Source organism: Desmodus rotundus, chromosome 1 (assembly GCF_022682495.2).
Source record: "Desmodus rotundus isolate HL8 chromosome 1, HLdesRot8A.1, whole genome shotgun sequence".
NCBI lineage: Eukaryota > Metazoa > Chordata > Mammalia > Chiroptera > Phyllostomidae > Desmodus > Desmodus rotundus.
In genome coordinates, this window is record NC_071387.1 from 125,130,468 (window position 1) to 125,153,816 (window position 23,349).

The window sequence follows — 23,349 nt, forward strand, 5'->3', positions numbered from 1 at the left end:
ATTTTATTTTTATTTAAGAGAGAGGAAAAGGGAGGGAGAAGGAGAAGGAGAGAAACATCGATGTGTGAGAGAAACATCGATTGGTTCCCTCTCACGCGCCCCCAGCTGGGGACCTGGCCCACAACGCAGGCATGTGCCCTGACCGGAAATCAAACCAGAGACGTTTTGATTTACAGGCCAGCACTCAATCCACTGAGCCACACCAGCCAGGGCTCTATGTCATTTGAAGGGAACTTATTTAAGCAACATTTGAGTTTATTAAACAAATTTTTAAAGTATTATAAAAATGTTAACTTTCATCAGCTTCAAGGTTTATGTTGCTCTTAAATTTTGCATATAACTGAAATTTTAAATGTGTTAACACCGGCTAAATTGTTTGCACTCCAATTCAAAAGCATCAATTTATTTTTGCAATTTTTTCTTTGCTTATTCTATTCTTTCTTTTGTTTCTTCTTGAGAATGGCTAGTGAAAGTGTTACAGAACAGACCTGGGGGGGTGGACAATATACTATTACTGAAAGGAACCCCCTTTCTCTCTGGGGGTCCCCCCCAACCTACTAGGTTCGCCTTGCCCGCCGCTAGAGGAAAGACGTCTCTCAATGCCAGAGACTGGTGAAAAGGAAATAAATTATTTATTCAAAAGTTATACAGACTTAGAGTAATGACTTAATGTCTTCGTTAAAATACTAAAGTCCTTTAGAATACCCACAGATGCACACAGTCCTTCCTTCTCCCTCTGCCCAGTCTAGGGTACTGTATCTCAGGAAAAGTAGAAGTCTGTGATTCAGGCTCCCGGCTCCATCAGCTGTATCACCACCACCCACTCTGCCAAAGCCACGTGGTTCTCTCCCGTTGCTCTCCCCAAACTGCGTGGTCCTCTCTTGGGTATGGATGCCACACCTGGGTTTAAATCCCAGCGCCAGTCTTCCTCTGCAGACCCATTTCTGACTCCTCCTACAATCAGTTACACCTGCCAGCATTCCTCTATTCTTCCAGCTTTAGTGGGCTGCCATAGTAAGTCTGGGCAGGTGTGGCCCCATGGCACGGAGCCAATCATCTCCAAGCTCTCACACATGCACTGTAACCAAGGGGAGTTGCTTCCCAGTTACATCTTGGGTGAAGTCACTCCCATCCCCCTGGCTCAAAGCAAGGCCACAGCTATTTAACATATCCATAAAACCAGTGAAAGGTTATAGATATGTTAAATGACCATGCCAGAGGTTAGCTGCCAGCTGTTGCTATGCAAAACAGCTCTGAATGGCCCTGCTCCGTGTGTCTCTTCCCCCAGCTCAGGCTTGTGGGGGTGAGGACATCCTATATATATTTTTCTAGTATTCCTGGACACCTTGAGTTCTGGACCCCATTACAAATCCCTATTTGGGGCCCTCCTCTTGGCTGCACCCTGTTACAAAAGCATTGCCAATTTGATAAGGTATCATTAGAAAGTTGTCATCTGAAAACATGATATCCTCACAAGCATCTTTTAAACTTTGGAGTTGTTTCTTTTTTTCATCTACTTATTCCTTCAGCTCTGTGATTCTATTTGTATTCTATGCAAATTTGTTTATCATTTGTTGATCTTCCAAAGTAACATTTACATCTCCTGCAGATGCCTTCATGGTGGCTCATATCTTCATGGCCAGTAATTACTTGATCCTGAAAATTTGAAAGAAACAGAGTCAACTGCACATACCACAATGGTGGAGAAAAGGAGAAAGAGCAAAATTACATCACTTGACTTCTGCTTCATCCTAATGAAATTCCAATAGGCACAAGAAGAGCCTCATCTTGATAAAAGACACAACTGATTGGTGTGACTTGTAGTTCAAAAACGTTCCTAGAAGGATTTGCCTTTAACCAAGTGAATATTTCCCTAATTGGCTGAGTCTCAGGGAGTTTTTTTGGTTGGAGATGTTTACTTTTTTTTTTTTTTTAAGGTTGGTCTTTATAGTTTTAGAGTGGGACAAGGTAAGAAGGTGAGCTTTCCTTCGGTTGTGAAGAAGGAAAGGAGAAAACTGTTTCAAAAGATAGTTGTTGTTTTCTACCAGAGGATCAATGAAGACTCGATTTAAAGACGTCAACTCACCTTTCCTGCCTCCTCTTACTTTGCCAAGCGAGGATAAGTGGTAGGCTCTGGTTGTATTCACCTTGGGGTTCAGGGGATTTTGGAAAACACTTAGAGGGCCTATGCAGCCCAAGAGATCTGAATTCAAATCCTTGGATGGTGACTTGACACAAATCTAATATGACCTTGGGCAAGTTATTTAATCTCTTTGAGTCTAGGTTTCCTTATTTGGAAAACAGACATATTATCCTCATTGGGTTTTGCGATTTATAAGATAAAGAACATGCCTATTATAGTGTACAGTGGGTGTTAAATAAACAGTAGCTTTTATAAATAACTGCCCTTTACATGCAAACACCTTAAGGATGGAGAAAGTTCCAGCTGAGTGAGTGTGAGCCAAGAGTATTTAATGACAATCTCCAAATTTTAGAGGTATCAGAACTAGTTTTTCTATAGTAACATTATAAATGATAGCTAGGGTCCTGTATCATTGCTCAAATATGTATATAATCTACAATATTCCTGGTTAATTTTGGTATAGCAAGGTTGCTGTCAGCAGTACAGGCAGGGTCCTAGGGCAGTCAATGTCTTAGTTGCACAGGGCCCCTCATATTATTTTTAGGGGATGAGTTTGGATTGTTTGTGTGAAATTCAGCAACAGAGCGCCCTGCCCACTCCCACCCCCCAGATTCAGCCCTAGTTATGGGATTAGGGGCTCCCTTTACTTCTAACCTCCCTCATTTATTGGGTGCTGACAATGAGGACTGAAGCTTCTATTGGTGGCTCCAGTGGCCAGGCCCTGGGAAGATATGGATTTATACCAACGAGTTTAGTTTGAGGGTGGCTGGGAGGAGGGTAATACAAGGAAACTGGAGAAGGAGAAAGAGGCATGATTGCTTCTCAGTCTGAGCTGTCTTCCCGTATGCTGCTTTTTCCCCACAAGGATCTCAGAATTTAGCCTGTTTCCTTTCTTTACACTGTCACCACCGTTGAGTCTTTAATTAAAGTGTGCTTCCCCTTTAAGACCAGCACTGAAGAAAGCACAGTTTCTCTTGGGGCCACCAGCCCCAGAAACTGCAGTACTTTGTTTTCTAAGAGATTTTGCTGCTTGGAATAATGCAAAATATACAGAATCTTACTTTTTAAGAAAGACTTCCTTTTTTACAGCCAGCCTTCCTCTTTTATTTCTTAGAAATAAAACTAAAGAAACTTAAAAAAAAAACTAAAGAAAAAACACACAACCTTTGAGCATTCAAAGGAAGTAATGATAAAATTCAACTACAGTTCAGGGAATAATTAGATTCAAGAATTCCCTGGGAGAGTGTGTGTGTATGTATGTGTGTGTGTGTGTGTGTGTTGTGTCAGGAGTTAGATTTGTGGCTCTGGGTAGAAGGTTACAGAGAGAACATGATGAAAAGCAGAGACCTGTATAATTTACCTTCTCCTTCATTTCCTTCCCTTACTAATTTTGCCACAAGGTTAGAGTGACACTCGAGTTGAATAAGAAGTCAGGACTGGATTTAGAATTGGCTAGACCATTGTTAAGAAGAGGTGAGTGACATTAGGAGGTGATTTATGAGGAGCAGCAGTTTAAAGCAAAGGGATTATCTATGGCCACCTCTCTGGGATAGTTCTTTCAAGGAAACTTTTACATATATGTAAGTAAGGTTCTGTCTGTATTCATCTTTGCATTCAGCTATTAGTGCGTATCTACTCTGTGCTATAATAAATATTGGAGAATCAGGGATACATACAATAGATATATTAAAGATGCTTGTATAATCTTTCATATTAAATGTTTTGCTAATTAAGCTGCCATACAGTACAATAACAATTCTGCATAGCAAAATTATTTCATAGCTCACAGAGCAGTAGCGAATCCTTCCTAAAGGTCAAGAATCAGCAAACTTTTTCTCTAAAGGGCCAAATAGTAAATACTTTTGGCTTTGCAGGCTATATGGTCTTTGTTGAAACTACTCAATTTTGCAGTTGTGGTGTGAAAGCAGCCATAGATGCTATGGCTGTGTTCCAATACAATTTTATTAATGAACATGTGAAGTTCATATAATTTTCATGTATCATTAAATATTATACTTGCATTGATTTTTTGCATTGGTCAGTATGGCTCAATTGGTTGGAGCATTGTCCCGTAGACCAAAAGATTGTAGGTTCAATTCCTGGCCGGGGCACCCACCTAGGTTGCAGGTTCAATCTCTGGTCAGAGTGTGTACAGAAGGCAACCAATCAATGTTTTCCTCTCACATCGATATCTCTCTCTCCCACCTCTCTCCACTACTCAAAAAAAAACCAATGAGAAAATTTCTTTGGGTGAGGAATAAAATGTTTTTTAATGTAAAAAAAATTCTTAGCTCAAAGGCTGTATAAAACCAGACAGCAGTCCAGAGTTTCAGTGGAAGTAATAGATAATTACAAGCATTTAGTTGTTTCATTGAAATAATTCATTCTCCTGTATATCAGAGATAGATGGTTTAATAGGCAATTTAATGAGGTGGTAGAGTATTTCAGATAAGAGGTGTCATAATTAATGACGGAGACCTTAGGCAAGACAGGAATCAAGAGGGCCTGTGTGAAGAGCTTTCACACCACTCATCCCTAAGGAAAGCCCTGTGGGAAGAGCTCAATTTTTACAACCAAGCTTTATGGTCACGACAGCCCCTCTCCTTAACTTCCTTTTTCCCTCTAATAAGAACTTCCTTCTTGCTCTCTTCTTCTTATGTCTGACTCAGCATGGCTTTATGCACTGGATTGAAATCCTTTCTTTTTCCTGAATAAATTTTTTTGGCCAATGAAATATGTAATCTACTCTTTGTTGACAGTAGACAGAGGCAAAAGAATGTCCTTGCTTTTCATTAACTTTTGTAGCCCCATAGTTTTGGATACAGACTGGGATGGCCTCAAGAACATTTGGGCAGTCTTAAACATGCGCGGAAAGTTTGATTTGGACTGAAGTTTGACACTGTTTGGAAAACCTTAGAAAGAGGAAGTATATGTCAAAACATTAGGTTTATTTAAGAATAATAATAATAAAATACCTAACATCCATTGAATTCTGACAATGTTCTCATTTATTCCTCGTGATAATTATGAAAAAAACCCCTATTATTCTCACTTTATAGACAAGAAAAGTAAAGCATAGGAGATTAAGTAATTTGAGTAGTTAAGCAAGGATTCTAACTCAGGGAATCTATCTCAAGGCTAAAGGAATTTAATAAAGGCTAACAGATGTACAGAGTTTTGTGAATGAAAAAGCCAAGCAAAATGTTGTTCATAATCAAGTTAAACTTGCTAATTTTACAGATAAGGAAAAAGTCTTAAAATTAACAAGACTTTCCAAGGTTACACAGCAAGATCAGAAGTAGATGTCAGGTTTCCTAACTACTAGGTGGTGTAGTTTCTTTTATTTTGCTATACTGCATGCCCTTCAAAATAAAAAACTTGGCAGAATGGAATGAGTAAACATGTTAAGCTTTAGAGTCAGACACAAAATTTATGTAAGACATAGAAAAAATCTTGATTTAGTGTCTAAACTATACCGCTTACTTAAAGCCATTTCAAATAAAATTTTAATTAATAATTAAAATACAAATTAAAATGTAAGTATGTTAGAACTTAATACAATAGTTCTTTCAATCACAAATTAAGTTTTAAGTCTCTCGTTTTTATGAAAAGACTGGAATAAATAATAGAATTCATTTACATCTTTCAAATTAAAAAATGGGAGATGGCTCTTAAACTTGTTTTTTTAGTAAACTTTTCCTTCAAAACAAAGTAAATGTACATTGCAAAAAACTTAAGGAAAGCAAAATGAAATAAAATTACTAGTACTCCTTCCATCCAGGTATTAATGTGAAGGCTCCTTTTTTTTCCCCCTGCAACAAAAGTATATAAAATAGATTGAGTAATTTTAAAAAAACTACTTTTTTTTAAGTGGAGAGTTCCTGTTTATATTCATTCATTTAACATTTACTGAAATGAAATTTATAAATTGGAAATGGCACTGTGCTGGACACTTGGGGATACAGAGATGAGCAGGGCAGTCTGTCGCAAACACAGTATATGGGAGGATACATACAGGGTCCGGCACATATAACACCCCTGTTTATTACAAGATCTTTTATTACAAAATCATAAGCATGTAATTCTGTAACATAAAAATATCACACTCAAGCACACCATATGACACTTTAGTTGAAATGTTCAAATTAAAACTATAAATTATTACACCTATATTATTACCCTACCAACCACACCAAAGCGGGCATTACTTCTGCCAGACCCTGTATAAACAACTGTGTATCAATAATAATACAAAACTTGTGTCAAAATAGAAGGAGAGTTGGAATCTCAGCTGTAACTGTGACACTAACCGAATTTTTAGGTTTTCCAAAAACGCTCAATGCAGGGGTGAGGCAGGATTATTACAGCACGACTTCAAAACGCATGTTTCTGGAAAACTAGGCGAAAACATTTGAAAACTTGTCAAGTGCTTAATTCTTTCAAAATTATCCTGTTCAGGAGGTTAGAAACCCAGGTACCATTAAACCAGGATAGAGACGCTTCCAGAGTCGCCTTTACTTGGGAGTACTCCTGAGCCGCCTAGAGGAGCGGTGCTTCTTGGGACTTGTAGTCACTATTGGGACCGAGGACACCACAATTCCATTTCTAACGCACTTCACCATTTTACATTTTCTGGCGTAACAGTCAGTCTAAGCCCTAACCTAAAGCATGACTTGAAAACTGTCATCTCATTCTAGGATCATTACGTTTCTACCACGCTCCTTAAATTCAACAACCAAGTGGACAGAGTCGCTCTCAAGCCTTTAAAACATTCGTCTTTCTTCAGTCGTGGGCGTAGCCCTAGGTGAAATGGAGCTCGGGATTGGCCAGCATCTAGAAGAGGAGATTTCTTATCCACTTGCTGATTGGTATACTGTACGGTGGTTAAAAAAAAGCTCTACCGCTGTACTCCACTTTCCCGCGGGAAATCTCGCGATATTTGGACGAAAGGACCTAGATACAAGTAGTGAGCGGTCAAGGCCTGTAGGGGTGGCAGACCCTCGAGGTGGAAAGGGACAGGTGAGGCGTGGAGGGCTGGCGAGTGCTACCTACGCTACTCGGCCTGCGTCAAAACCAGGCACCCAGACCCCAGAAGTGTGTGGACAAAGCGGCCTTTGAGGCCGTTGAGCCAGGGTCGCGGTCTCAGAGTCGACACCGAGCTTCACCTGGGCCTGCGCGGACTGTGACAGGTGCGCGCACAGGCGGGGCGCTCCGCCCGCCGCGGGCCCGCCCCCTCCAGGCCTAGCCAGCGAGGGCTCGGGATGAGCTCCGGGCCCCAGCGGAGCGGCTCCGGTACTTGGCGCCCGCCGCTGTCGCGGTTGCCGCCCCTGAGCGGCCGCCGCCCCTGAGGGAAGGAGGGAGGGAAGCCACCGTTGATCCTGAGCATGAGCTGTCCGCCGTGTCCGTTGCTGGATTAAGGCCCCGACATGAACCTGCACCAGGTGCTGACCGGGGCTGTGAACCCCGGCGACCACTGCTTCTCCGTGGGCAGCGTCGGAGACCAGCGCTTCACGGTGAGTAAGGGAGGTTCCCGCGTTGCCCGTGGCGTGTCCGCGTCCCTGAGTCAGCCAGGCTCGGCCCTGAATGACGGGCAGAGGCCGGGCACGCGCCGTCGCCCCTTTGGGGGTCCCCCCGGTCCTCACAGAGGTCCCCGCCCCCTAGGGTCGGGCGCAACTGGCCTTGGGGAGGGAGGGGGGCAAAAACCTTTTGGTCTTTCAGGTACTTACTGTACAGAGCCTAAACTCGGAAGTTAGAATGTTTTGTGGGTATTTTAAGTGTTTAGTCTGCCGTCCTTGGGCTTGCCAAAGTCGTTTGTACAAAAATCGTTTTGTGTGTGCGCGGGGGGGGGGGGGGGGGTAGTGGGAAGCTTTTTATTACCCCACTGCATAGGCAAAAATTGTTAAGTTTAGAAATAGTTGGGATTGATTTCGTTTGTTATTCTAAGTTAAGGTCAAGTATCCTTGTAGTTAGAAAGAGTGGGTGTCTTCAGTTACCAATTGTTAACAAGTAGCGCGAGTTAAAAATACAGTGAAACAGCGCTTTTAATTTATTTTTCTTCAAATTTACTGAGGAATAACTTTGGAAAGAAAAAATAATCTTCATAAATAATTTACTCCTGCGGTCCATTGAATTTCATCTGTAACCGTTTAGTATCCTGGGGAACTTATTTATTTTGGACTGCTTACATCAATTACTAAAAGTTGTATTACTGTTTTCAGCAAAACTCCTTTTTGCTTATGTAGTGGTAATTCAAGGTTAAGGTTTACTGAAAGTGATTTGTTTTTTCATTAGTCTTATCCAGATATTGAAAGGAAGAGGGCCCCAAATTTCTGCGCACTTACTACTATAATGGAAATTTCTGCCTTAATTATAATTTTTATAATAACTTCAAATTATAAGTCAGTATTCACATGATAACCCAATATCTGAACAATGTATTTATAATGCTGATGCTTCAACTTGTGTAGCTATCGCTTAGTTATGATTAAAAGTAAAACTAAAGTTTGCATAAGCAAGTGAACAAAGTAAACTGCTTGACAGATACCAGTTTTTCTTTTTGTCTACTTTCGACTTTTGTGTTTGTGTGTGGTCTTTGTCAGTGCGCATAAATAATGGTTATTATTTAACATGGTGCAGGCATTTAATTCCTGAATTGTGCTTTTAGTTTTATGCCAACCAAATACTTTGCTTTAAAAGAGTCTGTACCTCCCCGGTAAAGTCACACACGCACATGTCAGCTTGTACTTTACCCTAGCAGTGTTAGAGATTCTAATTCTAAATGTTAACCTAGCCAGAATACTCAGGAGAGTGAACTCTGAGGGCTTCAGTGAGCAACTGTAGTTGTGTGTGGCTCTCTGCTCTTGCTATTTAGAGGGAGGGAATAGACAGCATTTACTCAAGGAGGTTTTCTTTTCGCAGTGGAGATCATAAGATGGTAACATCTATAAAGTTATGTGAGTGCTTTCTCCTACGTAAATTCTAGGAACTTGAAGGATCTATGTAAGCAGTGGTGTGAACTTCAAAGCAAATACAATACGCTGGCCTATTTATATACGTAGATGACCCATCTAAAGTGTATATAAAACCTTGATGCATGCCTCCATGTTACTTTAAAGGATAGGTGAGTTAATGTGCCAAAGCATATGTAGTCTCCTGCACCATCATGCAGCTTTTTGATCCCTCCTGCTGAATTTTAAAGTCCATTTCCATAGACCAGACTTTAATCTTCTCCCAGCAAGCCTACTGAAGATTTCTTCCAGATCTCAGGAAGCATTCCAGTAAATAGAGCAAAAATAATTTCTTTGTTGTTGTTTAGTGTGAAGGGACCCAGTTCTCTGTAGTTTTGGTGGTAGTTTAAGGATTAACAATCACCTTTTTTCCTTTGCAGCCAATTCACTGACATTAAGTTGATAGTTCTGTTTTAAACTAAATTTTTTGCCCTCAGTTTCCTGGACACTATATATATATATCCTAAATTTACCTCTCTTGGAATTATCCATTTTTCTTTTGTGTTAAGAGCAGAATCTATTGTTTACATCTTGGATTTTATTTTTTAACCACTTTTGATTTTGAATTCTTTTTCTTTGATAGAAAAATAGCAAACTTTAATGGTACATGGTATATGTAGACTAAAAAAATCTCTAAATTCCAGTTTTACTTAAGGTAAGGACACGAGGTCTTTTTCTCACAGGCCCCCTGTGAAGAATTCTTTTAATCCTCCTGGTATGTTACGCATTCTGTGAAGACAGTCCTGTGTTTGTAATTCCTCCCTTTGCATGTTTGCAGATTAATTAACCTGTTTTTGTTTGGAAAGATTACAAGAGTTGAAATCCTGTTTTCCTACAAAGTGTGTCAAGTTTTAAATTAAAATGAAATTGAATGCCATTTTTCATGGGATCTAGAGTTTAAAACATACAATTACTAATATAGTTAGTATATTCAAGAATTAGGTACTTTTTTACTACTTAAGCTGGCATTAAACTATTTTGACTTTGCTCTTAGTATGAAAGCTTCTAGTAGGCAGTGACCATATCTCATACTTTCAAAGCACTATTTGCACTTTCATTATATCATTAACCAGCCTTACCTTGTAACCTTGTATATGTCTTGCATGGTTTCATTGTGAGCATCTAGAACAGCAATAAGTACTGATGAGACCTAATACTAGAGTCATTACCCAGATTTGATTTCCAGCCTGGTCTCTTCTGGGGCAGGTAAAAGTGTAAACTTTTTAAATTTCTCTTTTCATTTTGTAATTTATTCATACTTAGTGTTGAAACTGTTTTGAATGAAATGGAAAGGGAAGTAATTTCTAAGAGACAAATAGATTGTTTTACTATTTGACTTCCTGTGTCCAGTATGGATTTAAACGTCTTTGCTATAGGAGGGAAAGTAAACATGTTATAGGTCCAGGCTCTCTTTCGAATTAAGAAACCCAGTGTTCCCAGCCAAGGTGACCCAGATCAGAAGTCAAGAGACTGACTGCAACTATCTGGCTGTTGGTAGAGAACTGAGGTTTAATTAGCATTCTCCTTCCTCTACTTTCTGTTGTAATAAGCATCCTTTAGTTTAATTTTTATTCACTCCAGAGCAATGATTTTGAATATCTTTCATTTCATGGCACATATAAACTAATTACTAAAATTTGGTGGCATACCCAAAAATATATTTTTTGTACGCTCTGACAAAAAATAGGTATAATTTTGATTGATTTACAATAGTAGTAGTAGTAGTAGTAGTAGTAGTAGTAATAGTAATAACTATTACCTACCTTTCTTGCTCCAGAGTGACTTTTTAAAAAATCAGGTGCCTATGCTTATATATAAGGATTCCGGTACCAAAAATTAACCAATCAGACGCAACTTTAATATGCTACATGACCAATAAGTTGCAGCTCTGGTATATGATGATGTATTTATTGTTCAAGACAGGGCATTCACACTGGATGGCTATTGTGTGGGCCGTTGGCATTTCTTTATTTGACAATCTAAAGGAAAAGAGGTCAGTGCCCCTGTCTAAGTAGTCAGGTACTGCATGTTTAAAAAAAAATATTGCAGAACACTGGTTGAAAATGGCTACTCCAGAGAATCCATTAGAGGTGGGAGGATGGAAAGGTTCTTTTTTTGCAGGGGGAATGTGGATCTTTGTGGGTGGAGAGAATACAGGAGGGGAAAGTTTAATACTGTTCGCATCTGGAGAAAGAGATTTTTGTGGTATTCATATGCCATTATGAGTATTAAATTAGACTTTGTTTTAAATATTTGGCCTGTTTTAGAATACAGTGTTTTAAATAGAATTAAAGTACCTTTAAGATTATTGAAGTAATACTAATTCTTAACATTGTTTTTAAAAGTGAGAATAACGGTAATTACAACACACCAAATATAAATAATTTATCCAGGAAATATACCAGGAAGAAATTCTTTGGAATATTTACCTGGCATTGTTGGTAAAAATAGGAAATCTAAATGTTTTACAGAAACCCCAGGATTTCCAAATAGAATACTGACTGTTACAGTCATAGATAATTTTTGAAATTTGGAATATTCCGGATGGTTGTCTGCCAATATTTAAAATTAAATATCATGTTTTTATTATATGCTTGCTAGCACACATAGGAACTCAGTTCTTCCTTTGCATCTCATTTAGTCTGAAGGTTAGTAAACCTAATGTCACATGTGCCTAATAGTAAAGATTTTCATTTGTCAATTTAATTTTAATTGGTTAGTCATAGATTGCTCTGATTATAATCGGAAGCAGCTAGTATACTAATTAACTTTGCATATTAACTTTGAAGACAAAATAACATGACAGTTTATTTGGTAAACTAGTGCTATTCTTATGGTTTTGATAACCTTCCACAATATAGACAAGGTACCTTGAAGTGAGTTTTTGAGAAAATTTATTTTAGACAAATCTGTAAAACTAGTTTAGATTTTTGTCTTGGAAATACAATTTATTGTGCTACATCTGAGGTTTTTATTTAAAACTAGGTAGATGGATGATTTTTATTAAAGAATTTAGTGGCAAATTATTTTAAATCGTGTAGCCCATTTTAAATTAAAGGTTGTTTTTTTGTGTGTGTGCATGGGTGAGTGTGTACTTCCTTATTACCTCATCATCTTGTATAAACTATAGAGACTTGAATTAATTTCAATAATTATTAGAGCTACCTGTAACAAAATGTCTATTTCAAGTCATTTTGGATGATACCCAGTTTGGATCATCTGTACCGATTTATCTCTTTTTCCCCAGTTTTATTGATATATAATTGGCATAAATCATTGTATAAGTTTAAGATATACAATGTGATGATTTTACATATATGTAGTGAAATGTTTACCACAGTAAGGTTAATTAACACATCCTTTACTCACACAATTACTGTTGTGTTGTTGTTATAAGAATATTAAAGGTTTACTCTCATAGCAATTTTCAAGTATACAATACAGTAATATTAACTATAGTCACCATGTTCTACATGAGATCTCTGGAACTTAACTCATCTAATAACTGAAAGTTTGTACACTTTAACCAGCATGTCCTATTTCCCCCACTCCTAACCCCCTGGCAACCACCATTCTGCTTTCTGTTCCTAACAGTACAGTGTTTTCAGATTCCACATGTAAGTGGAATACATACATATTAGTATTTGTCTTTCTCTGTCTGACTTATTTCACTTAGCACAGTGCCCTCAAAGTTGTCACGAAAGACAGGATTTCCTTTTTATGGCCAAATAATATTTCATTGTATATATCCATTCATCTTTCAGGACACTTAGATTGTTTCTGTGTCTTGGCTATTGGAAGTAATTATGCAATGAATATGGGAATGCAGATATATCTTCTAGATAGTGATTTCATCATCTTTGGGTGTATACCCAGAAGCAGGATTGCTGGACAACATAATAATTTTGTTTTATTTTTTGAAGAACTGTGTTCCATAGACGCTATTTGAGTTTACATTTCCACCAAGAGGGCACAGGGATGGCCTTTTCTCAACACCTTCGCCAAAACTCATTTTCTCTTGTCTTTTTGATGATAACCCTTTGAAGAGGTATGAGGTCATAGTTCTTTGTGGTTTTGATTTATGTTTCCCTTATGATTAGTGATGTTGAACATCTTTTTATGTACATATTGGCCATTTGTATGTCTTCTTTGGAACAATTTCTATTGAAGTCCTTAGCCACTTTTTAAATTGGATTATTTGTTTTTGTTTTTTGCTATTGAGTTGTATGAATTCCACAGATATTTTGAATATTAACTCCTTATCAGGTATGATCATTTCTTTTGCCATGTAGAAGTTCTTTAGTTGGATGTAGTCCAGCTGTTTGTTTTCGCTTTTGCTCTCCTTTTTGTGTCAAATAAATAAAAGTCATCACTAAGACCAATGTCAGGGAACTTGTTCCCTGTTTTCTTTTAGAATTTTTATGGTTGCAGTTATTATGTTCACATCTTTATTTTTAGTTAATTTTTATGTGTGATATAAGATAAGGGTTCAATTTCATTCTTTTGCATGTGGCTGTCCAGTTTTTCCAACACCATTTACTGAAGTAACTATCCTTTCCCAATGATGTATTCTTGGTGACTTTGTTAATGATTAGTTGGTTATATATGCTTGGGTTTATGCATGAGATTCTGTTTCTTTGTTCTGTGTGTCTGTTTTTATGACAGGACTGTACTGTTTTTTTTTTCCCAGAATTCTTTTTTTTTGATATATTTATTGATTATGCTACTACAGTTGTCCCATTTCCACCCCTTCCATCCTGCCCACCCCCTTCCTCCCACATTCCCCCCCTATAGTTCATGTCCATGGGTCATACTTATAAGTTCTTTGGATTCTACATTTCCTACACTATTCTTACCCTCCCCCTGTCTATTTTCCACCTATCATTTATACTATTTATTCTCTGTACCTTTCCCCCCTCTATCCCCCTCCCAATCCCCTATTGATAACCCTCCATGTGATCTCCATTTCTGTGATTCTGTTTCTGTTCTAGTTGTTTGCTTAGTTTTCTTTTGTTTTGGTTTTAGGTGTGTTTGTTAATAACTGTGAGTTTGCTGTCATTTTTACTGTTCATATTTTTTATCTTCTTTTTCTTAGATAAATCCCTTTAACATTTCATATAATAATGGCTTGGTGCTGATGAACTCCTTTACCTTGACCTTATCTGAGAAGCACTTTATCTTCCCTTTCATTCTAAATGATAGCTTTGCTGGATACAGTAATCTTGGATGTAGGCCCTTACCTTTCATGACTTGGAATACTTCTTGCCAGTCCCTTCTTGCCTGTAAGGTCTCTTTTGAGAAATCAGCTGACAGTCTTATGGGAACCCCTTTGTAGGTAACTGTGTCCTTTTCTCTTGCTGCTTCTAAGATTCTCTCCTTCTGTTTCATCTTGGGTAATGTAATGATGATGTGCCTTGGTGTGTTCCTCCTTGGGCCCAGCTTCTGTGGGACTCTCTGAGCTTCCTGGACTTCCTGGAAGTCTATTTCCTTTGCCAGACTGGGGAAGTTCTCCTTCATAAGTTTTCAATTTTTTGTTCTTCCTCTTCTCCTTCTGGCACCCCTATAATTCGGATGTTGGAACATTTGAAGATGTCCTGGAGGTTCCTAAGCCTCTCCTCATTTTTCCGAATTCTTGTTTCTTCATTCTTTTTTGGTTGGATGTTTCTTCCTTCTGGTCCACACCATTGATTTGAGTCCCAGTTTCCTTCGCCTCACTATTGGTTCCCTGTACATTTTCCTTTGTCTCTCTTGGCATAGGCTTCATTTTTTCATCTACTTTTCGAACAAATTCAACCAATTCTGTGAGTGTCTTAATAACCAGTGTTTTGAACTGTGCATCCGATAGGTTGCCTATCTCTTCTTCGCTTAGTTGTATTTTTTCTGGAGCTTTGAAGTGTTCTGTCATTTGGGCCTTTTTTTTTTTTTTTTTTTTGTCTTGGCGCGTCTGTTACTTAAAGGGGCGGAGCCTTAGGTGTTCACCAGGGCAGGGTAATGCTGGTCGTTGCACTGTGACGCTGTACGTGGGGGAGGGGCTGAGAGGGAGCAATGGCGCCCGCTCCACTCTCCACTGGATTTTGTCACTCCCTCCACTACCCACAATCAAATTGGGCCCCTCTGGTGCTGGCTCCCGAGTGGGTGGGCTTGTGCACACTTTAGGCCCCTGTGGGTCTCTCCAACAACCTCTCCTGTGAGGCTGGGAGTCTCTCCTGCTGCCGCCCCAACCCCCACGGGTGTTTTTAATCGGAGGTTTGAGGCTTTATTTCCCCCGCGCTGGAGCCCTGGGTTGCGTGGTCTGCTTTGCTCCCCGCCTTCGTCCCAGTTTATCTGTGCGCGAGTGTGGGGCCGCGGGGTGCTACCCGCCGCTCTGCCTGCCCCGTTCTCCGCCACTCTGAGTCCGGCCCTCTCAGTTTATCTGTGCGGGAATGTGGGGCCGCAAGGTCTGCTAGTGGTCTGACTGCCTGCCCCATTCGTCCCACACTCCACCAGTCTGGGTCCCGCCTCGGCAACTCAAGTCCTGTCCACTCCGGCTGCCCGTCTCCGCCCCTCCTACCTGTCTAGATGAATGTTTATTTTTTATCTCCTTGGTGTCGGACTTCCTTGCCATTTGATTTTCTGTCAGTTCTGGTTGTGCGAGGAGGCACAGTGTGTCTACCTATGCCGCCATCTTGGTTCTCAGGACTGTACTGTTTTGATTATTATAGTTTTACAATATAATTTGAAATCAAGTGGTATGATGACTCCAACTTATTTCTTCTTGCTCAAGATTGCTTTGGCTATTTGGGATATTTTGTAGTACCATACGAATTTTAGGATTTTTCTTTTTTGAAAAATGCTATTGGAATTTTGCTAGGGATTGCATTCAGTCTGTGGATTGCATTCAGCGTCTAGATTGCTTTGGGTAACATAGACATTTTAATAATATCTTCCAATCCATGATCACGAGATATCTATTTATTTGTGTCATTTTCAGTCTCTTTAATCAATGTCTTACAGTTTTCAGTGTATAAGATCTTTTACCTTAGTTAAATTTACTTTTAAGTATTTTATTCTTTTGATGCTATAATGAATGGGATCGCTTGAAAAATTTTTTTGAATAGTTTGTTGTTAGTGTATAAAAATGAAACTGATTTTTGTATGTTGATTTTTGTATCTTGCAACTTTGCCGAATTCACTTATTCTAACAGTTTTTTTGTGGAGTCTTTAAGAGTTTTCTTTATATAATATCTTGTTATATACAAACAGGCACAATTTTACATCTTTTCAATTTGAATGTCTTTTATTTCTTTTTCTTGCTTAATTTCTCTGTGTAGGATTTCTAGTAATATGTTGAATAGAAGTCGTGAGAGTAGGCACATGTGTCTTGCTTCTGATCTTAGAAGAAAGGGTTCACAATCTTACTCAATTGTGAAAGCTTGTTATCTATGGCCTGTTATTTATACCCTTATTAAATGATCCTTATATCCCAGGGATTAATCCCATTTGAATATGGTATATGAACTTTTTAATGTGTTTTTTCAATCAATTTGTTAATATCTTGAAGATTTTTGCATCTTTTTTCATCAGGGATATTGGTCTGTAAGTTTCTTGTATTATCCTTGTCTAGCTTTGGTATCAGGGTAATGTTGACCTTGTAAAATAAACTTGGAAGTATTCCCTCTTCTTCAATTTTTGGGAAGAGTTTGAGGAAGATTGGTGTTACTTCTTCTTTAAATATTTGATAGATTTCACTGATGAAGTTATTTGGTCCTGGACTTTTGTTTGTTGGAGGTTTAAATTACCGATGCAATTGATATAAAATGTTTTCTCTGTTTTAATTTCTAAAAGTAAATATTAATAGTAATAACCCACATACTAAAGATTTTGGGTAGAGGGAAGGGAGGCTATTTCCCTCAATACTTTCTTAAGAGTGCACAGGATTCCTGAGACCACAGAATTTGAGAACCATTGCTTTAGTATTCCATTGTATGATTGTACTACAACTTATTTTGTACATTGCATTGTTGATGGATATTTGAGCTACTTCTACTTTGGGGCTTTTATGAGTAGATATGTATGTTCCTATGCATGTCTGTTAGTGTTCATTTGGATACATTTCTGTTGAGTATAAACTTACGATTTATTATGAGGATTAAATGGGATACCAACAAAAAGTACTGGCCTTGAAGCATAATGTCAAGGAGAAAAAAGTAGGCTCAGATGACTGGTTTCTGGAAGATAGAAGTACATTATAATATTTTTGGAAATAATTATTTAGGTTTTAGATATTTTCATTACTACATGGAAAATAAATATTTTGAAATAATTTCATGCCTCAAAAATAGAATAAAAATAGTTCAAGGAACACTATATTCTTATTACCTAGATTGGCTATTGATAATAATTTAACCCTATTTTCTTTATCATTTGTGCGTACTGTATGTGTGTTTGTTTCTACAAAATTTTTTTTCTAAACCATTGAGGGTGAGTTGTATACATCATGACTGTTTACCCTAAATGATTTAGTTTGTATTTCATAATATGGATATTATTCTATATAACTATAGTACAGTTATCAACTTCATAAATTTATATTGATATACTACTTTTATGTAATATATTATTCATGTTCCAGTTTTGTTAGTTGATATAACAGTGTCCTCTACAGCATTTTTACCTCTTCCAGTTCAGGATTTAGTCCATGGTCAGGAATAACATTTAGTTATCATGTCTCTTAAGCATTGTTTCTCTGTTCCATTTTAAAATTTCATTTTGACATTGACATTTGAAGAATATAGTACCTCTCTCTCCCTTTAAAAAAAAGTAAACCTTTTCTCATTTTGCATTTGTCTTATGTTTCCTCTTAATTAGAATGAGGTTATTCATTTTTGCCCAAATTTATGTGTAAATGATGTTGTGTCCTTCTCTGGATATCACATTTGGAGGTACATGATATCTATCATTAGTGATATTAATTTTGATGACCCATCAAGGTGTTGCCCAGTGTTTCCACTGTAAAACTGGTTTGCTTTCCCCCAATAATAATAAGCAGTAAGTGAAAGATACTTTATGACCATACAAAACATATCCTCATTCTTATCAAAAATATCCCCTGGATTAGGCATCCATTGATGATGATTTTTACCAGATCTTTTTTTTTTTTTAAACATTACTATCTTTCTGGCATAATAAGGTGATCTGGGTTCTCATTATAGCTTCCCTACCCCAGCTCTGTAATTAGCCCCCCCCCCTTTTTTTTTTTTTTTTTTGAGAATCCCTGGTTTCTTTTAGTGGGAATGATATTAGAAACCAAGATTAACAGGAGATCCAAGATGGTGGAGGAGTGAGTGGCAGCTACACTAACCTCCCAGGACCAATCTGAATTTTTTAAAAAAGTTGTGGAGAAACCATCCGGAATAAGCAACTGAACAATAGTGGGAGAGAAGCCTTGTAACCATAGACAGACAGAAGATACAGCTTCACCACAACGTAACTGGTACAGAGTGCAGAGGAGATGCAAGAGGGTTGACTGGGCTCCCACAGGTGGCAGCTGAAGTGTTAGAGGAATATTTCTGGGGGATTCCCACTGAGAAGTGTGTGGTCTAACCCCCTAGCTGACAGCACCAGAGCCTGAAAAGTACCCAGAAAATGTTCAGCTGTGAAAAGTGGCAGGGTTTCTCTCTGCCAGGAATAGACAGCTGGAGATGCAAAGAGCCTTTTAAAGGACCAATGAATAAATTTTCATTTGCAGCCACTTACCCTGGACTCTGGCAAAGGGTGGGCAGAGGACTAGAGACACTTGAGGAGAGACTAGGGCCAGTGGCTTTGGGGAGAGATCTGAGAGAACATCCACCAGGACCCTGGTGCTAAGTCATCCCCCATTCTGCAGCAGCCATATTGCTTAGGCAGACCACTCCCCTCTGAGGGGAAGCCTGAGGGGACATAAGCCTGAGGGGAAGCAGTAGTCCTGCCCACAGGGGTTACTCTGCCCCACCCTGTGGAGCTTAAACCTGACTGCCCATTATAGAGTGACTAGATAAACAACTGAAGGAGTCAGCCACAGACAGTAGATCCCTGGTAGTCTTGAACAAGCTGCCTAAAACCAGACTGGGGTACCACCTGACATCACCAGAGGTGGATCCAGAAAGAAAAACACAGTGGTAAATACTAGATGCTACCGAGATGAAAACCACTGCTGTTTTCTTTGCGATTTGCCATATTTTTTCTCCTGCATAGTTTTTTTTAACATTCATTTCATCAATTTTGTATATATTAAGTCACTAGATCTTATATTATAGCTTATTTCAAATCTCATACTTTGCTCTTCCCTCCTTTTACCCTATTACACCTTCTTTACTCTTTCATTTCAAATTTTGTTTTCTCACTTCCTACAAATTGTTTCCATTCTGCACTCTTAACTATTTCTTCCTCCTCCAGCCCCTCAAAACCATTTTTCCTGTCATTGGTCATCCTACATTCTTTTTCCCCAACTCTTAAATACCTTTGTTTTCTCTCCACCTTTATCAATCTTTGCTCATAAGTAGTGGATAAAGTGGTGGTTGTTATAGTTCTTCAGTCTTATTTCTAGATAGTGACTATCTTTGTATTTCAAATCTCAAATTTCACTGTTACCCTCTGCTATTCCATTTTGCCATCCTCCTGCCCTCACCCTGCCATTTTTCATTTTAAGCATTAATTTTTCCCTGTCTTAACTGGGTTTTCATCCCACACTTCTAGTATCCCTTCTCCCTCTATCCTCTCAAAATAACTTCTCTTTTCTCTAGACATCTCTTAAGCTCTTCTTTCTTTCTTTGTGCTCTCTTATTCCCATTGTACCTATATAAATCTTAGCTCATTGGTTGTTGGTATCTCTGTGGTGGGGATTTTTCTGCAATTAGAGCCATATTATTTATTTATATACATTTTAATCCATATATACATGTATATTTATATGTATACACATATATGCATATATATATAGTTGTGGTTGTCTGTTTTTTCTCTCATTAGATTTATACAAATTTTTTTTTCTTCAAATTTCGGTTTTAACCTAATACTACACGCTTCTCCTCTCTTACTCCATTCCAACTTCCATCCTCCCTTTTTTAGTTATGAAGTAAATTTTATTCTCTTTCCCACTTTGCCTTGTCTCTATTCTCTATTCATATTATTGCCCTTCCTTCTACCCTTGCAAAATCTCCTTTCTTTCAGTTAGTCATCTCATATTCATTTTTCCTTTCCTTCTATAATCTTAGTCTCTTTACACCTTTATTAATATTGGCATGTTAACTGTTGATAGTGTAATTGTGGGTGGAGCATATCTTTGTGGGTGTGGGTCTGTTTCTCGGGCTGTTTGGTTTTTACTCTGGCAGCACCTGTATAACAGTATAAAAGATGTGGAGGGTAGAGTGACTCTCAGTCAGCCAGAGGGACAGACCCACCAAAGAATGACCCAACAACAACCAAAACCCAATTACAACCACATAAAAGGCATCGCAAGAGCATCAGGCACAGCTGATCAAGGTGATTGAACCACTGAGTCCCACAGGTCTCCTACTACAGAAGATCATGCCATGAAGACCAGGAGTCAAAGCAGATAAATCTAACTAGCAGAAAAAAAACAAGAAAAGTCACAAAAAATGGAGAGACAAAGAAACAACCCCAAATCAAAAGGAAAGGAGGAATCTGCAGAAAGACTGTGAAACAAAATTGAGGCAACCAAACTATCAGACATCAAGTTCAAAATAATGGTTATAAGGATGTTCAAGGAGCTCAGTGAGAACTTCAAAGAACTCCAGGAAAGCTTCAAGGAATTTACTGAGAACTACACCAGCGTGAAAGGATATAGAAGCTATCAATAAGAGGCAGGAGGAAATGAAACATACAATATCCGAAATGAAGAACACAGTAGAAGGAATTAAAAGCAGGTTAGGTGAAATAGAAGATTGAATCATCAAGCTGGAGCACAAGGTAGAAAAAATTCCTAGAGCAAAAAATGAAAAAAGACCCGCAAAGATCTAAGAGGTATTAAGGGAGCTGAAGGAGAACATGAAACATAATAATATCTGTATAATAGGGATACCAGAAGGAGAAGAAAAGGAGTAAGGGATAGAAAACCTGTTTCAAAAAGTAATGACAGAAAACTTCCTTAACTTGTTGAGAGAAAAAGTCATGCAAGTCCAGCAAGCACAGAGGGTTCCGATCAAGATGAACCCAAAGAGGTCCACTCCAAGACACATCATAATTAAAATGTCAAAATTCAGAGACAAAGAGAGAATCTTAAAGGACACAAGGTAGAAACAGCTAGTAACATATAAGGGAGCTATGATAAGGCTAGCAGCTGATTTCTCAACAGAAACACTACAAGCAAGAAGGGAATGAATAGCAAGAACTATTCCAAGTAATGAAAAGCAAAGGCCTGCAACCAAATCCACTCTACTCATCAAGTCTCTCATTTAAAATGGAAGGCAAAAATAGAAATTTCTCAGAGAAAAAAAGGCTAAAAGAATACACCTCTACCAAACCAGCATTGCAAGACATACTAAAGGGACTGCGTTACGAAGATGAAGAAGAGTGAGGGAGAAAGGAACACAGGTACAAAGGGGAAAAATGGCAATGAATAAGTACCTATCAATAATAACCTAAATGTAAATAGATTAAATGCTCCAATCAAAAGACGTAGGGTACCTGAATGGATAACAAAACGTGAGCTGCACATACGCTGCCTACAAGATACCTACCTCAGAACACAAAGACCTAAACAACCTGCAAGTGAAGGGCTGGAAAAAAAAATTTCAAGCAAATGGACAGGAAAAAAAAGCTGGCATAGCAATACTGGTATCAGACAAAATAGATTTCAAACAAAGACCATAAAAAGAGACAGAGAATGTCACTTCATAATCCTTAAGGGAAGAATTTATCAAGAAGACATAAACTTTATAAATATATATGTACCCAACTTAAGAGCACCTAAATATGCTCAGCATGCTCAGTTTATTACCTGTATTAGTTATAAGTCTGAGAGATGAAAGTAAGGATTGAATGAGAGATATTCCAGATGAAGACCAGTAATTTTCATTTATTTAAAGTTTACTAAAACTAGAGACATCTTTGTGCCTTGTAGTACTGTCACTGAGGAAAAGTCAAATGACAATATAAATGACAAAAGTCAAGTGATAATACAGCAGCAGCAAAAGAACAAGGGTAATCCAGAATGGGTAAGTCTTTTGTGATCAAGGGTTAATTGTATTGTAAGTTGGCATCTTCCTCTCTATAGGGCTATGTGTATTTCTGAGAGAATTTTCCATTTTTCAACTCTACAAATGTTTAATACTTGTATTCAACAATAACTGTGAGGTACTACAGGATTAATGTAGACTTAATTCTGGAAAGTTGAGAGTCGTGACTGTTGACAAAAATAATTACAACACAATATCTGAAAGTAGGTAGATAATTTCAGGTATAACCAAAGGAAAGCAAAATTATGAAGACTTTTAATATATAATGAAGAGGATATATAAATTGTAAACATTCAAAATTTAAAACACTATTTTGGGAAAACCGTGACAATCAGTATTGATCAAAATTTAATACTGAAAAAATCAGTTTCTAAACTATTAAGATATTTAGAGTATTCTGAATGAAAAATTTTCTTGAAATAAATTAGTTTTTTGGAGCTTATTCTTGCTAATAATCTTGTGACAAGCCTTATGATCCTATTGTGGACATGTGTATAGGTGAACAGGCCATCATGAGATTTTTCTTTTAATTTGTTTACTGAGCCAATTTTTTTCACTAAGTGACCCTAGTGGAACCAGACTTGATTATCCCTAATTTCTTTTAGGAAAATTCCAGGCAATCATGATTAACTAGGGAAGTCTTTGTGGTGCCATAGAAGTAACACTAGATCGAGAATCAAGAGATCAGGGTCTGAAGCTTACTCTGCCACTAAGAAGTTATGTCAACCTATTTAGGCATCATTTTCTTCTCTGTAATGTAAGCAGATTTATTTGTATGTTCTCTCAAGACCCTTTTTAATACTTCTGGTAGCTGTGTACAGGACCATTTTGGGTTGTTAGAAATTAAAGACATACTGTATATATTAAGTATAATACTTTTTACATTAAGTAAGGTATATGTGTATGTGCAAAAATGACAAGAAAAAAATTATTGAAACTTCAAGAACTTATGTGGATAGAAAGTAGTTTGTGATAGATGTTTTAT

The 23,349-nt window shown here is 37.9% G+C and overlaps 1 protein-coding gene and 1 pseudogene across 3 annotated transcripts in view; one reads left to right on the forward strand and one right to left on the reverse strand.

Moving 5' to 3' along the window:
• Nucleotides 1-289: 289 nt before the first annotated feature.
• Nucleotides 290-6,765, reverse strand: LOC112314734 (prefoldin subunit 4 pseudogene; annotated as a pseudogene).
• A 326-nt stretch (nucleotides 6,766-7,091) lies between these two features.
• The window catches only part of DMXL1 (Dmx like 1), a 148,984-nt gene continuing 132,726 nt past the window's right edge, over nucleotides 7,092-23,349 (forward strand). For all 3 annotated transcript variants that reach the window (XM_053910559.1, XM_053910552.1, XM_053910558.1), the window contains exon 1: nucleotides 7,092-7,656. In XM_053910559.1, coding sequence (XP_053766534.1) covers nucleotides 7,570-7,656 — 87 coding nt within the window. In that variant the 5' untranslated portion in view covers nucleotides 7,092-7,569. The remainder of the gene's footprint in view (nucleotides 7,657-23,349) is intronic.